The sequence below is a fragment of the Salvelinus alpinus genome, chromosome 3 (genome assembly GCF_045679555.1).
Source record: "Salvelinus alpinus chromosome 3, SLU_Salpinus.1, whole genome shotgun sequence".
Classification (NCBI taxonomy): Eukaryota; Metazoa; Chordata; class Actinopteri; order Salmoniformes; family Salmonidae; genus Salvelinus; species Salvelinus alpinus.
In genome coordinates this window covers 57,470,790-57,484,472 of record NC_092088.1, presented here as the reverse complement: position 1 = coordinate 57,484,472, position 13,683 = coordinate 57,470,790, and the positions used below count along the sequence as shown (strand labels likewise).

General features: G+C 42.1%; 1 protein-coding gene across 2 annotated transcripts in view; it reads left to right on the top strand.

The window, feature by feature from the left end:
• LOC139570995 (echinoderm microtubule-associated protein-like 6) overlaps positions 1 to 13,683 on the top strand; it is an 86,887-nt gene that overhangs the window by 16,871 nt on the left and 56,333 nt on the right. For both annotated transcript variants that reach the window (XM_071393421.1, XM_071393419.1), the window contains exons 2-4: positions 10,520 to 10,679; positions 12,636 to 12,734; positions 12,902 to 12,970. In XM_071393421.1, the coding sequence (XP_071249522.1) occupies positions 10,520 to 10,679; positions 12,636 to 12,734; positions 12,902 to 12,970 (328 nt within the window). The remainder of the gene's footprint in view (positions 1 to 10,519; positions 10,680 to 12,635; positions 12,735 to 12,901; positions 12,971 to 13,683) is intronic.

Sequence of the window (13,683 nt, the reverse complement as noted above, 5' to 3'; positions counted from 1 at the left end):
ACATTGGCTATGTGATATTTGCACAATAATGTTGATCAAATTGAATATTTGTATAATTATTTATGTATCGATACTTTATTACATGTAACTGTTTAAAACCGAAATGGGATACTTTTTATATTGGAGTTCTGTTGTTTGAATTGGCAAAACACGATTATTTGTCTCTCTAAAATAAAATGATCTTCCAATGTATTTCTAACAAGATTATGTCTGTCTTTTCACTAGCCCGTGTCATGGTAAGATGAAAAAAGAATAGCTCTATCTCTTTCACAATATATCTTTTTTTATTCATGTCAATTTACCAACATTTCTGAAAATGTTTATCTCGTTTTTGAATGAAACTCTTCAAAAAATGTTACTTATATTTCTCTGTTAGAACTGGTTGGATCTGTGGTGTGGTACAACCAAATAAAGATGCAAGTAGGAACCAAATAAGTTTCTTGAGAGCGATGCCATAGGGGAACCGTTTTAGGGTGTCTGAAGAACCATAAATGGGATGGTTCTTTGAAGAACCATACAAAAATTCTAAACCGGAAATGTTTAGGCCCTCCAGGACCGGAATTGAATAGCCCTGCTGTAGGGTTTTATGCCTTATTTGCATATTTCCCGTGGTGCCTTTTGAGTGGATTTTAGAGTTACCAGTACCACCTATGACTGTGTTTGCTAGTGACAGAGACATGGTTGTTGCATTCATTCATTTTTGGTCCTGTTGCCTTCAAGATCCTGAGTGAATATAACTTCATTACAATTACATTATTTAAGACAATACAATACATATTTCATAAGGTCTTCTTTTGATGCGGCCTAGTTTTACCCCAATACAGTCACATTATGCTGGCTTGCAAAGTGATGTGTAGTTTCTTTTACACCACTGAGTGTTAATTTAACTCTCGAATCAACACTAGAAAAATCAACACTAGTTAACACGGGCCCATTTGCTGTGTGCTATGAAAGGGACACATCTGCAGGACTCATATGTTTCAAGAACCTTTTAGAATTCTGTAAACCTGGAGATGCCACATCAACCACTTGACTATATTATTGCCTCTTTCCATAGTGTACAGAGCCTTCAGAAAGTATTCATACCCCTTGACCTATTTTACATTTAGTTGTGTTACTGCCTGAATTCAAAATTGATTAAATATACCTTTTGTTTCTCACCCATCTACACACAATACCTGGCTACCCCTAACCCGGTCAACTACCCTGCACCCCCCAAAGCAACTCGCCCAAGCCTCTCCCATTTCTCCTTCACCCAAATCCAGATAGCTGATGTTCTTAAAGAGCTGCAAAATCTGGACCCCTACAAATCAGCCGAGATAGACAATCTGGACCCTCTCTTTCTAAAATTATCTGCCGAAATTGTTGCAACCCCTATTACTAGCCTGTTCAACCTCTCTTTCGTATCGTCTGAGATCCCCAAAGATTGGAAAGCTGCTGCGGTCATCCCCCTCTTCAAAGGGGGAGACACTCTAGACCCAAACTGCTACAGACCTATATCTATCCTACCCTGCCTTTCTTCGAAAGCCAAGTTAACAAACAGATCACCGACCATTTCGAATCCCACCGTACCTTCTCCGCTATGCAATCTGGCTTCCGAGCTGGTCATGGGTGCACCTCAGCCACGCTCAAGGTCCTAAACGATATCATAACTGCCATCGATAAGAGACATTACTGTGCAGCCGTATTCATCGACCTGGCCAAGGCTTTCGACTGTCAATCACCACATTCTTATCGGCAGACTCAACAGCCTTGGTTTCTCAAATAACTGCATCACCTGGTTCACCAACTACTTCTCTGATAGAGTTCAGTGTGTCAAATCGGAGGGCCTGTTGTCCGGACCTCTGGCAGTCTCTATGGGGGTGCCACAGGGTTCAATTCTCGGGCCGACTCTCTTCTCTGTATACATCAATGATGTCGCTCTTGCTGCTGGTGATTCTCTGATCCACCTCTACGCAGATGACACCATTCTGTATACCTCTGGCCCTTCTTTGGACACTGTGCTAACTAACCTCCAGATGAGCTTCAATGCCATACAACACTCCTTCTGTGGCCTCCAACTGCTCTTAAATGCAAGTAAAACTAAATGGATGCTCTTCAACCGATAGCTGCCCGCACCTGCCCGCCCGTCAAGCATCACTACTCTGGATGGTTCTGACCTATAATATGTGGACAACTACAAGTACCTAGGTGTCTGGTTAGACTGTAAACTCTCCTTCCAGACCCACATTAAGCATCTCCAATCCAAAATTAAATCTAGAATCACCTATTTCGCAACAAAGCATCCTTCACTCATGCTGCCAAAAATACCTTCGTAAAACTGACTATCCTACCGAGCCTTGACTTCGGCGATGTCATTTACAAAATAGTCTCCAACACTCTACTCAACAAATTGGATGCAGTCTATCACAGTGCTATCCGTTTTGTCACCAAAGCCCCATATACTACCCACCACTGCGACCTGTACGCTCTCGTTGGCTGGCCCTCGCTTCATACTCGTCGCCAAACCCACTGGCTCCAGGTCATCTACAAGTCTTTGCTAAGTAAAGCCCCGCCTTATCTCAGTTCACTGGTCACCATAGCAGCACCCACCCGTAGCACGCGCTCCAGCAGGTATATTTCACTGGTCACCCCCAAAGTCAATTCCTCCTTTGGCCACCTTTCCTTCAAGTTCTCTGCTGCCAATGACTGGAACAAACTGCAAACATTGCTGAGCTGGAGACTCTTATCTCCCTCACTTACTTCAAGCACCAGCTGTCAGAGCAGCTCACAGATCATTGCACCTGTGCATAGCCCATCTGTAAATAGCCCATCCAACTACCTTACCTCCCTTACCTCATTTGCACACAATGTATATATACTTTTTTTCCTACTGTATTATTGACTGTATGTTTGTTTATTCCATGTGTAACTCTGTGTTGTTGTATGTGTCGAACTGCTTTGCTTTTTCTTGGCCAGGTCGCAGTTGTAAATGAGAACCTGTTCTCAACTGGCCTACCTGGTTAAATAAAGGTGAAATAAATAAATAAATAAAAATACCCCATAATGACAAAGTGAGCACAGGTGTGAGCTCAAGTGCATCCAATTTCCTTTGATCATCCTTGAGATGTCACTACAATTTGATTAGAGTCCACCTGTGGCCAATTCAATTGTTTGGACATGATTTAGAAAGAAACACACCTGTCTATATAAGGACCCACAGTTGACAGTGCATGTCTGAGCAGAAACTGTACCACGAAGTCCAAGGAACTGTCTGTTAGATAGAATTGTGATAAAGCATATATCTGGGGAAGGGTATAAAACAATTTCTAGAGTGTTTCCAAGAGCATAGTGGTCTCATTGGGAAATTGAAAAAATATGTAACTGCCCAGACTCTGCCTAGAGCTGGCCATCCGACCAAACTGAGCAACTGGGCAAGAAGGACCTTGGTCAGGGAGTTGACCAAGAACCGGATGGCCACTCTGACAGAACTACAGAGTTCCTTGGCTGAGATGGGAGAACCTGCCAGAAGGACAACCGTCGACTACAGCACTTCACCAATCTGGGCTTATGGGAGAGTGGCCAGATGAAAGCCACACCTGAGAAAAATGCACATGATAGCACACCTGGAGTTTGAAAAAAGGGCGCATGAAAAACTCTGAGATCATAAGGCAAAAGATTCTGTGGTCTGATGAGACAACAATGTAACACTTTGGCCTGAATGCAAAGTGCTATGTCTGGAGAAAACCAGGCACAGCTCATTACCCGTCTACCATAAAAGCATGGTGGTGGCAGCATCATGTTATGGGGATGCTTTTCAGCGGAAGGGACTGGGAGACTGGTAAGGATAGAGAGAACAATGAATGGAGCCAAATACATGCAAATCTTTGAGAACCTGCTTCAGAATGCACACAACCTTAGACTTGGGGCGAAGATTTACATTCCAACAGAAAGTCCTTGAGTGGCCAAGCCAAAGTCCAGATTTGAATCTCATTGAAAATCTGTGAAAAGACTTGAAGGATTTGTTCACCGCCACTCTCCCATCTAACTTAACAGAGCTTGAGAAAATCTGCAAGGAAGAAAATGCCAAATGCAGATGTGCAAAACTGATACAGACATACCCAAGATGATTCAAAGCTGTAGTCACAGCCAAAGGTGCTTCTACAAAGTATTGAGATTTATGAGATATTTCTGAATTTCATTTTTAATACATTTGCACAAATTTCTAAAAACATGTTCTCAATTCGTCATTATGAGGTATTGTGTGGAAATAGGTGGGAAAAAATATGTAATCCATTTTGAATTCAGGGTGTAATGCAACAAAATGTGGAATAAGTGAAGGGGTATGAATACCTTCACCCTACCCTTCTTCAATTTATCACAATATTGTGTTCTTAACAGAAAACAGTATGCTACATAAGGATATATTTTGTAGGACATTTTGTTGGTTGAGGATGGTTTGCTCATGTGTAGGTGAGGTTTGTTGTGTATGTCTGCTGATATTTCACCTCTAGTTAGACTTTCATTCTTAATCTTGATTCCTGTGTCCTTGGCTGTCCAGTTGTCAAGGCAACCATGCTGTCAGCAGGTTGGTTGTTGTTAGTGAATTGTGTGTTAGATCAGACATATTGGCTCACATTAGCTCATACTGTTCACATATGGCACCGGCGGGCAGTGGACTTTTATTTTTTACACATTTATTGAAAATGAAATACAAAAATATTACATTTACATACATTGCATTACCAAAGTATTCAGACCCCTTGACTTTTTCCACATTTAGTTACGTTACAGCCTTATTCTAAAATTGATGAAATATTTTTTTTCCTCATCAATCTACACATAATACCCCATAACGACAAAGCAAAAACAGGTTTATAAATTTTTTTGCAAATTTATAACAAAACAACAACCCAGAAATACCTTATTTACATAAGTATTCAGACCATTTGCTATGCAATTCGAAATTGAGCTCCTGTTTCCATTGATCATCCTTGAGATGTTTCTACAACTTGTTTAGAGTAAGTTGAATTGATTGGACATGGTTTCGAAAAGGCACACACCTGTCTATATAAGGTCCCACAGTTGGCAGTGCATGTCAGAGCAAAAACCAAGCCATGAGGTCGAAGGAATTGTCCGTAGAGCTCCCAGACAGGATTGTGTCGAGACACAGATCTGGGGAAGGGTACCAAAAAATGTCTACAGCATTGAAGGTCCCCAAGAACATAGTGGCTTCCATCATTCTTAAATTGAAGAACTTTCGAACAACCAAGACTCTTCCTAGAGCTGGCTGCCTGGCCATACTGAGCAATCGGGGGAGAAGGGCCTTGGTCAGAGAGGTGACCAAGAACCTGATGGCCACTCCGACAGAGCTCCTGAGTTCCTCTGTGGAGATAGGAGAACCTTCCAGAAGGACAGCCATCTCTGCAGCACTCCACCAATCAGGCCTTTATGGTAGAGTGGCCAGACGGAAGCCTTTCCTCAGTAAAAGGAACATGACAGCCCGCTTGGAGTTTGTCAAAAGGCACCTAAAAGGCTTTCAGACCATGAGAAATAAGATTCTATGTCTGATGAAACCAAGATCGAACTCTTTGGCCTGAATGCCAAGCGTCACATCTGGAGGAAACCTGGCTCCATCCATACGGTGAAGCATGGTGGTGGCAGCATCATGCTGTGGGAATATTTTTCAGCTGCAGGGACTTGGAGACTAGTCAGGATCAAGGGAAAGATTAATGGAGCAATGTACAGAGAGATCCTTGATGAAAACCTGCTCCAGAGCATTCAGGACCTCAGACTTGGGCGAAGGATCACATTCCAACAGGACAACGACCTAAAGCACACAGCCAAGACAACGTAGGAGTGGCTTCAGGACAAGTCTCTGAATGTCCTTGAGTGGCCCAGTCAGAGCCCAGACTTGAACCCGATCGAACATCTCTGGAGAGACCTGAAAATAGCTGTGCAGCGACATTCCCCATCTAACCTGACAGAGCTTGAGAGGATCTGCAGAGAATAATTGGAGAAACTCTCCATATACAGGTGTGCCAAGCTTGTAGTGTCATACCCAAGAAGACTTGAGGCTGTAATCGTTTCCAAAGGTGCTTCAACGAAGTACTGGGGAAAGGCTCTGAATTCTTATGTAAATTAGATATTTATGTTTTATTATTTTTAATACATTTGCTAAAATTTCTAAAAACTCTTTTTGCTTTGTCGTTATGGGGTATTGTGTTTAGATTAATGAGGGGGAAAAAACGATTTAATCAATTTTAGAGTAAGGCTGTAAAGTAACAAAATGTGGAAAAAGTCAAGGGGTCTGAATACTTTCCGAATGCACTGTAACCATTTTCACCCCTTTCTGGGTACGTTTCTCGGAGCTTTCCACACCTGGATTGTGCAATATTTTCCCATTATTCATTTCAAAATTCTTCAAGCTCTTTCGAATTGGTTGTTGATCATTGCTAGACAACCATTTTAAGGTCTTGTCGTAGATTTAAGTCAAAACTGTAACTCTGCATCTCAGGAACATTCACTGTCTTCTTGGTTTGCAACTCCAGTGTAGATTTGGCCTTGTGTTTTAGGTTACGGTCCTGCTGAAAGGTAAATTAGTCTCCCAGTGTCTGGTGGAAAGCCGACTGAAGCAAGTTTTCCTCTAGGATATTGCCTGTGCTTAGCCACCACAATGACCAAACATAACACTTTGTATTCAGGACAAAAAGTTAATTGCTTTGCCTCATTTTTTAAAATATCACTTTATTGTGGCAGCAGTGATGCCTGGCTCTGATTTCCTTCCCCTGGGGAACTCCCTGTGCCACTGCAGAGGAGAGGAGTGTCACATTACTGTTTGTTTGTGTGACGGGAGTCCGATACTGCAGTCCGGTCCCACTGGGACTGACTCTGTGTCCTTCACTAGCATTTTGTCTATGAATAATGCATTAGTACAATAAATGATCTCATCAATGATATAATTTGTATGCATAATGATTTTACATATGTTATTTTATGGAGTGAAAAAAATACAAGTTGGTATCTCTTTAAAATACATATTTTTCTTTCTGGTTCATGTTGTTTATGTAATCTAACCACTGGTAAAGGCATAGTGTACATACTTATCAACTTCTACTTGGTACTCATCCCGGATCCGGGAGCACCCTCATCAGTAAAAAAGCTGACTAGCATAGCCTAGCATAGCGCCACAAGTAAATACTAGCATCTAAATATCATGAAATCACAAGTCCAAGACACCAGATGAAAGATACACGTCTTGTGAATCCAGCCATCATTTCTGATTTTTAAAATGTTTTACAGGGAAGACACAATATGTATTTCTATTAGCTAACCTCGATAGCAAAAGACTCAACTTTTTTTTCTCCACCATTTTTTTACTGCATAGGTAGCTATCACAAATTCGACCAAATAAAGATATAAATAGTCACTAACCAAGAAACAACTTCATCAGATGACAGTCTGATAACATATTTATTGTATAGCATATGTTTTGTTCGAAAAATGTGCATATTTCAGGTATAAATCATAGTTTTACATTGCAGCCACCATCACAAAATCTCACCAAAGCAGCTAGAATAACTACAGAGACCAACGTGAATTACCTAAATACTCATCATAAAACATTTATGAAAAATACACAGCGTACAGCAAATGAAAGACAAACATCTTGTGAATCCAGCCAATATTTCAGATTTTTTAAGTGTTTTACAGCGAAAACACAATATAGCATTATATTAGCTTACTACAATAGCCAACCACACAGCAGCATTGATTCATGCACGTTAGCGATAGCGAATAAACCAGCAAAATATATACTTTTTTTCACTAACCTTCTCAAAACTTCATCAGATGACAGTCCTATAACATCATATTATACAATACATATATGGTTTGTTCGAAAATGTGCATATTTAGCGGCACCAATCGTGGTTATACAATGAGAATAGTAGCCAAACTGCAAACAAAATGTCGGGAGAAATCTTGGGAGAGGCACCTAATCTAATCAATAACTAATCATAAACTTGACTAAAAAATACAGGTTGGACAGTAAATGAAAGATACATTAGTTCTTAATGCAACCGCTGTGTTAGATTTTTTAAATTAACGTTACTACGACATACAGCGTGCGTTAAAGCGAGACCGCACCGAAATTAATGGCGGAATAATAGTTTAACTTTTTCGACAGAAATTACGAATTAACATCATAAATAGTTCTTACTATTTGATGAGTTTCCATCAGAATCTTGTACAAGTTGTCATTTGTCCAGAATAATCGTTGCTCGGTTGTAGAAGGTCGTCTTCAACTGTGGAATTAGCATCAAACGTTAGCCATGTGGTGCAGACGTGTCCAACTCAGCATAACGCAGAACAAAGAAAATCCCGAAAACCGCAATATACTGATATAAACTGATATAACTCGGTTTAAAATAACTACATTATGATGTTTTTAACACGTATATCGAATAAAATCAGAGCCGGATATATCTAGCGCCTATAACAACAGCTTTTCAGGACGCAATCCTGAGGTCTGTCTCGCGTCATGACGAACGTAGAAAAGACTGCACCCCCGGTTCCAAGAGCTCTTATACGGCCTCAGATCTACCTAGACACCCCATTCCATTCTCACTGCTTACTGACATCTAGGGGAAGGCGTATGCAGTGCATGTCGACCCATAGATTACATGCAAATTTATAAACTGACCCTGGAACAGAGCCCCCGATTTCAGATTTTTCAGTTCCTGACAGGAAGTTTGCTGCAAAATGAGTTCTGTTTTACTCACAGATATAATGCAAACGGTTTTAGAAACTAGAGAGTGTTTTCTATCCAATAGTAATAATAATATGCATATTGTACGAGCAAGAATTGAGTACGAGGCAGTTTAATTTGGGAACAAATTTTTACAAAGTCTAAATGGCGCCCCCCTATTGAGAAAAGGTTATCAAAGAATGTATTGAAAACCGCACAGTACTGCATGCATAACATTAAATACCCCGAACACATTCATCATGATTGTAGCTGTCAATAAATCAGAAGGTTCATCCTTCAGTGACAGTACAGTCACAGTACAGTGAGTTCCTCTCAGGCTGGCTGGGCTGCCATCACACACTGCATGAATGGAGCATCTTCTGATGCATCTCTTCACGTGCACTCCCTCTGCTCCTGCTCCTGACCCTGGCAACCCAACAGCCCATTGAAACACATGAGCCGGCAAATCTGCCCTCATGTCGTAGTCTCTCCATCTCCATCAGCTAGCGTTGCACTTCTGCTCATCCCCATGTGCTATATTAGAGCCAGCTGGGATGTTGACTGTCTGGGAATGCATGCTTCCATACTGTGTGGGAAACCTCCCGACAGTCAGCTGAGTAGAGCTGAGCTCTCTCTCTCTCTCATTCTGTCTTTCTCTCACTCAAATTGCATGAGGGTTTCTCCATTTCTCCCCCTACCTCCATTGCTTTTCTCACAGCCTTTATTTATCCCTTCTTCCTCCCTCTCTACTTCCTCATTCTCTCCTCTGCTGAGCCTCAGCTCCAGGCAGAGCTCCAAGCCCAGATTTACAGCCATGAGCTTCATGCAGAAAGAGGCTTTGAGATGAAAGAGTCTGAGACAGTCAGACTGAGCACAGAGAGAGAGAGAAAGATATTCACGGACTGAGAAAGCGTTGAAAGAGAAAGAGAAAGCAAGACATGCAAATGTGCTTTGCAGTGTGTATTACCATGTCTGCTTTGTAGTGTATACTACCATGTGTGCTTTGTAGTGTGTACTACCATGTCTGCTTTGTAGTGTCAGGTTATTTCTCTTGATAGAAATGGTAATTTTACACCCATTTTTACGATTGGACTATTTTCAATGCCAATGCTCGGTTTGGTAGGCTACCGCTTGTCCTCTGTACGGTGTCCATGGTCAAGGTCGCAGAGGGCTCACCGTGTTGAGCGGAACTGAGCACGGTATTCTCCCCAGTCCATTGGTGGTGTGATGATCCCTGACCCTGTGTGGCTGATGCAACTAACACACTAATGTCTGACGCTCGGGCAGGCCCCAGTAATGATGCCATTAACCTCATGTATTTATAGAACACCGGGGCACCTTTCATAAAGGAGCACAATGACCTGTGGGTACTCTTCAGCAGGACCCTTCTCTCCCTAGAGAGATGAAGAGAGATGAAGATATAAAGAGAGAGGGGTGGCAGAGAGAGAAAGGGGGAAAGAGAGAGGGGAGATAGAGAGATAATGAGGAACATGTGGAGAGAGGGAAGGATAGAGAGAAAGATGGAGAAAGGGAACGAGGGAGGCAGGTTGGCGCCTGGAGCTACCAATGACCCACTGTGGTGTCTGTAACCTATGAGTTTCAGATTGTACACATATGGCTGTAAATGGTTATCGACAAAGTATCAAACACTGTGTATACTGACATGATTATTAATGTCAACAATGAGTCAAGCACATAGTTTAACCAGAAAGAGCAACAGGTTATATACATATTTAATCCACATTTCTTGCGTTGGTATTTCCTGTTATGTCTCCTCTCCTGTTTCTCCAGCCTTGCCGTTCATCCTGAGAGGTCACTGGTGGCAACAGGTCAGGTGGGGAAGGAGCCCTACATCTGTGTGTGGGACACCTTCACTGTACAGACCATCTCTATCCTCAAGGACGGACACTCCCATGGGGTGGCCTGCCTGGCTTTCAGCGCAGATGGACAGGTGAGACACAAACCCGCACACACCACCTCATGCCCGCAAGCTTCCACACAAGCAGACGTACACACACACACACACACACACACACACACACACACACACACACACACACACACACACACACACACACACACACACACACACACACACACACACACACACACACACACACACACACACACACACACACAGCCAAGCACGCACCACTTCACACACACACTTCACCTCACGCATACAGGCACACATGCACACCTCTCATCCACCTTTTCTCTGAGTGGATGGGTTCCTGTACTATCACCCTATTACCAAGGCAAATCTGTTTGATGATCTGAGTCTGACAGAAAAACAACAATACTCTGACACACAGCAATGTGAATGCTCCATCATTTGCGAGATTGAAGGGTCATAATTAATTATGACCCTTCATAATTAATCATTAATAGATTTCTCCTAATTATATCATATGTAAATGTGCCTTATATCTCACATAGCATATAGCCATGGGAATGGTATTGTTGTGGTGGGTTGCTGAGAAGTGAAGCCTACTGGGTAACTGTGCAGGCTGGGGATGATATACGGCTCTGCCATGAATCATGATGGCCCATGTTTACTGGGGGGAATGCTGGGACAGCACCAGTCTCCTATGACCTTTAGCTTGATGTATGGGGCTCCATGAGAGTCTCCTACAGCAGCAGCAGCCTGTTGACGTCCCCCATACAAGACCAGTAGGCTACACCCAGGAAAGATGGAAGGGGAAAGGGAGGGGATGGAGGGAGGGAAGGGCAGGAAGGAAGGAGGAATGGCTGCTGTTGTCATTGCCTTCATTGTGGTTTTGTAGTTGACAAATGCAATGCCACGTCAGAGGAGGCTGCGGCTGGTGAAGAATGTGTCTGGGATGGAGAGGGAGGGGGAGGAAGAGGAAGGATGGGTGAGGAAAGCCATGGCTAATGCTACCAGGGCTAATGCAACAAGTCTTATCACCTCCTGCCACTGGCCACCAGTCTACATTACTGCTACACTGTAATGGAGACCAACCAGGGAGGGGCAGTAAACAAGGTTTACCTCAGACCCTTAGTCAATCATAAAGACATTTAGGCCTTATCATTTTATTAGCTCCATTCTGAAATGCATTAGATGGCTGTTTTCTTGGAAACCCCTGTGGGCAGAGCGGGTAAACAACTCTGGGTGATGTCATATAACACAGATGGATGTCTTGTTTGGTTGGGATTTAAATGGGTTTGTGGATGAATGGTTGTGGCAAACCACAAATATGACAAAACATGTTTTCCTGAAGAAAAGAGAATGTATTCTCTATCACTGAAATGTATTGATTAATGGAAACACACATTACCGTTTCATTGTAAAGTCAACAGCACATTAGGTCAACTAACATTTGGCATTCATCTCCTCTCTTTTGTACTCAGTAGAATGGCCCATACTTATTTTATATTGGAGCATCAAATCTGAAATATCCCTACATTTAGGTCTAATTTATTTTCTATCTAATGTTTCATTGTCATCCCAATATTCACCCGGAGACAGTTGTCCAAATGTTCCTAAAGGCCTAGCTCCTTTGTCTAAGTCATAAAATGGGTAATTAACAATTAACTCGCTGAATGGTAATTGATGCCAGACTAATTGGAAACAATTTGCATTCCTTTCCTTTCTACAGCCAGTGTGATAAAATACAGAAGGCTTTTTAGATAGTGCTGTTTTAAGGTCTTACTGTATTATCTGCAAATGTCTGCACTGCCTGTGAACTGCGTCTCTGCAGCTGTCACATAGAACAATTCTGTCATATGTCCCGTCATAGAAATGATTTGATTATGAAAATATGACTATTTGCCTCCATTTACAGTACATTCATTAAGATTTATTCATCTTCATCCATTGAATAGAAACAGTCTCTCTCCTTTATTTGCAGATTAATGAATAGTTTCCACTTTTTCTAATCTTCAGCGGCTGGCTTCTGTGGGGCTGGATGCCAAAAATACAGTGTCTGTTTGGGACTGGAGGAAAGGAAAGGTTCTGGCCACTGCGACAGGACACTCAGACAGGGTACGCTGTTGTGTGTGCTGTGTGCATGTTGGCGTTTGGGTGTGTGTGTTGTGTATTGATTCAGTTGTAGTGAGTACACGTGTGAGTACACAGTGTGTGTGTGCGACATGACTTTCTGTGTGAAGGAGAGGAAATGTATGTGTGTTAATGGCTTGGCTGTCTTTCAGATCTTCGATATATCTTGGGATCCCTTTCAGCAGAACCGGCTGGTGAGCTGTGGGGTAAAGCACATAAAGGTGAGCTTCACAATAACAACACAGTATGCTCTGTGCTGTCCAGTCAGTCCATACATTACCTTTGAGCCAAGTTCAAAAATGACATATGAGGAGCTATCAATGTTGAGATGGGTTACCCTGACCCAGTGTAGCTGGCATCAGTCTATTCAAGTTATTTAACATGTAATACGTTTATACGGTTGTTGTTAAAAGCTGCTTTTGGAACAACCTCATAAACAATATGACATGTTGTCAGTGGAGGAGTAAGTCGGCGCTATCAGATATTCTAGCAGTAGAATGAGAAAGTGGTGTTAGGGGGACTGGGGCATATTGTTTTCAATGGGTACGCGTGAAGAGCAGTTGGAGGACGCCAGTTTCTATTCAGTCAAAAGCAGTAATCTGTTCTGTCATTCCCCTCCGGAAGGGCTGTCTCCTACTGTACACACAAGCACACAAACACACACACACACACGCACAAAAAAACACACCACTGAACTTACAGAAGAGCCCTCAGTTTACAATAAATATGTAAATACATATGCCTCACAAACAGTAGCAATGGACAATCGGTTTTCTTGTTGTTTTGTTTGTATATATATATCAATATATTTATGTATATCCAGTTATGGTATGAGAACTAAATAGTTGAGCCTATTGTGCCTTTTGGCCATAAAACAGCTTTCATGGACAGGGAATCTTCTTAACTGACCGCTGTGAGCTTTATTAGAAATAAG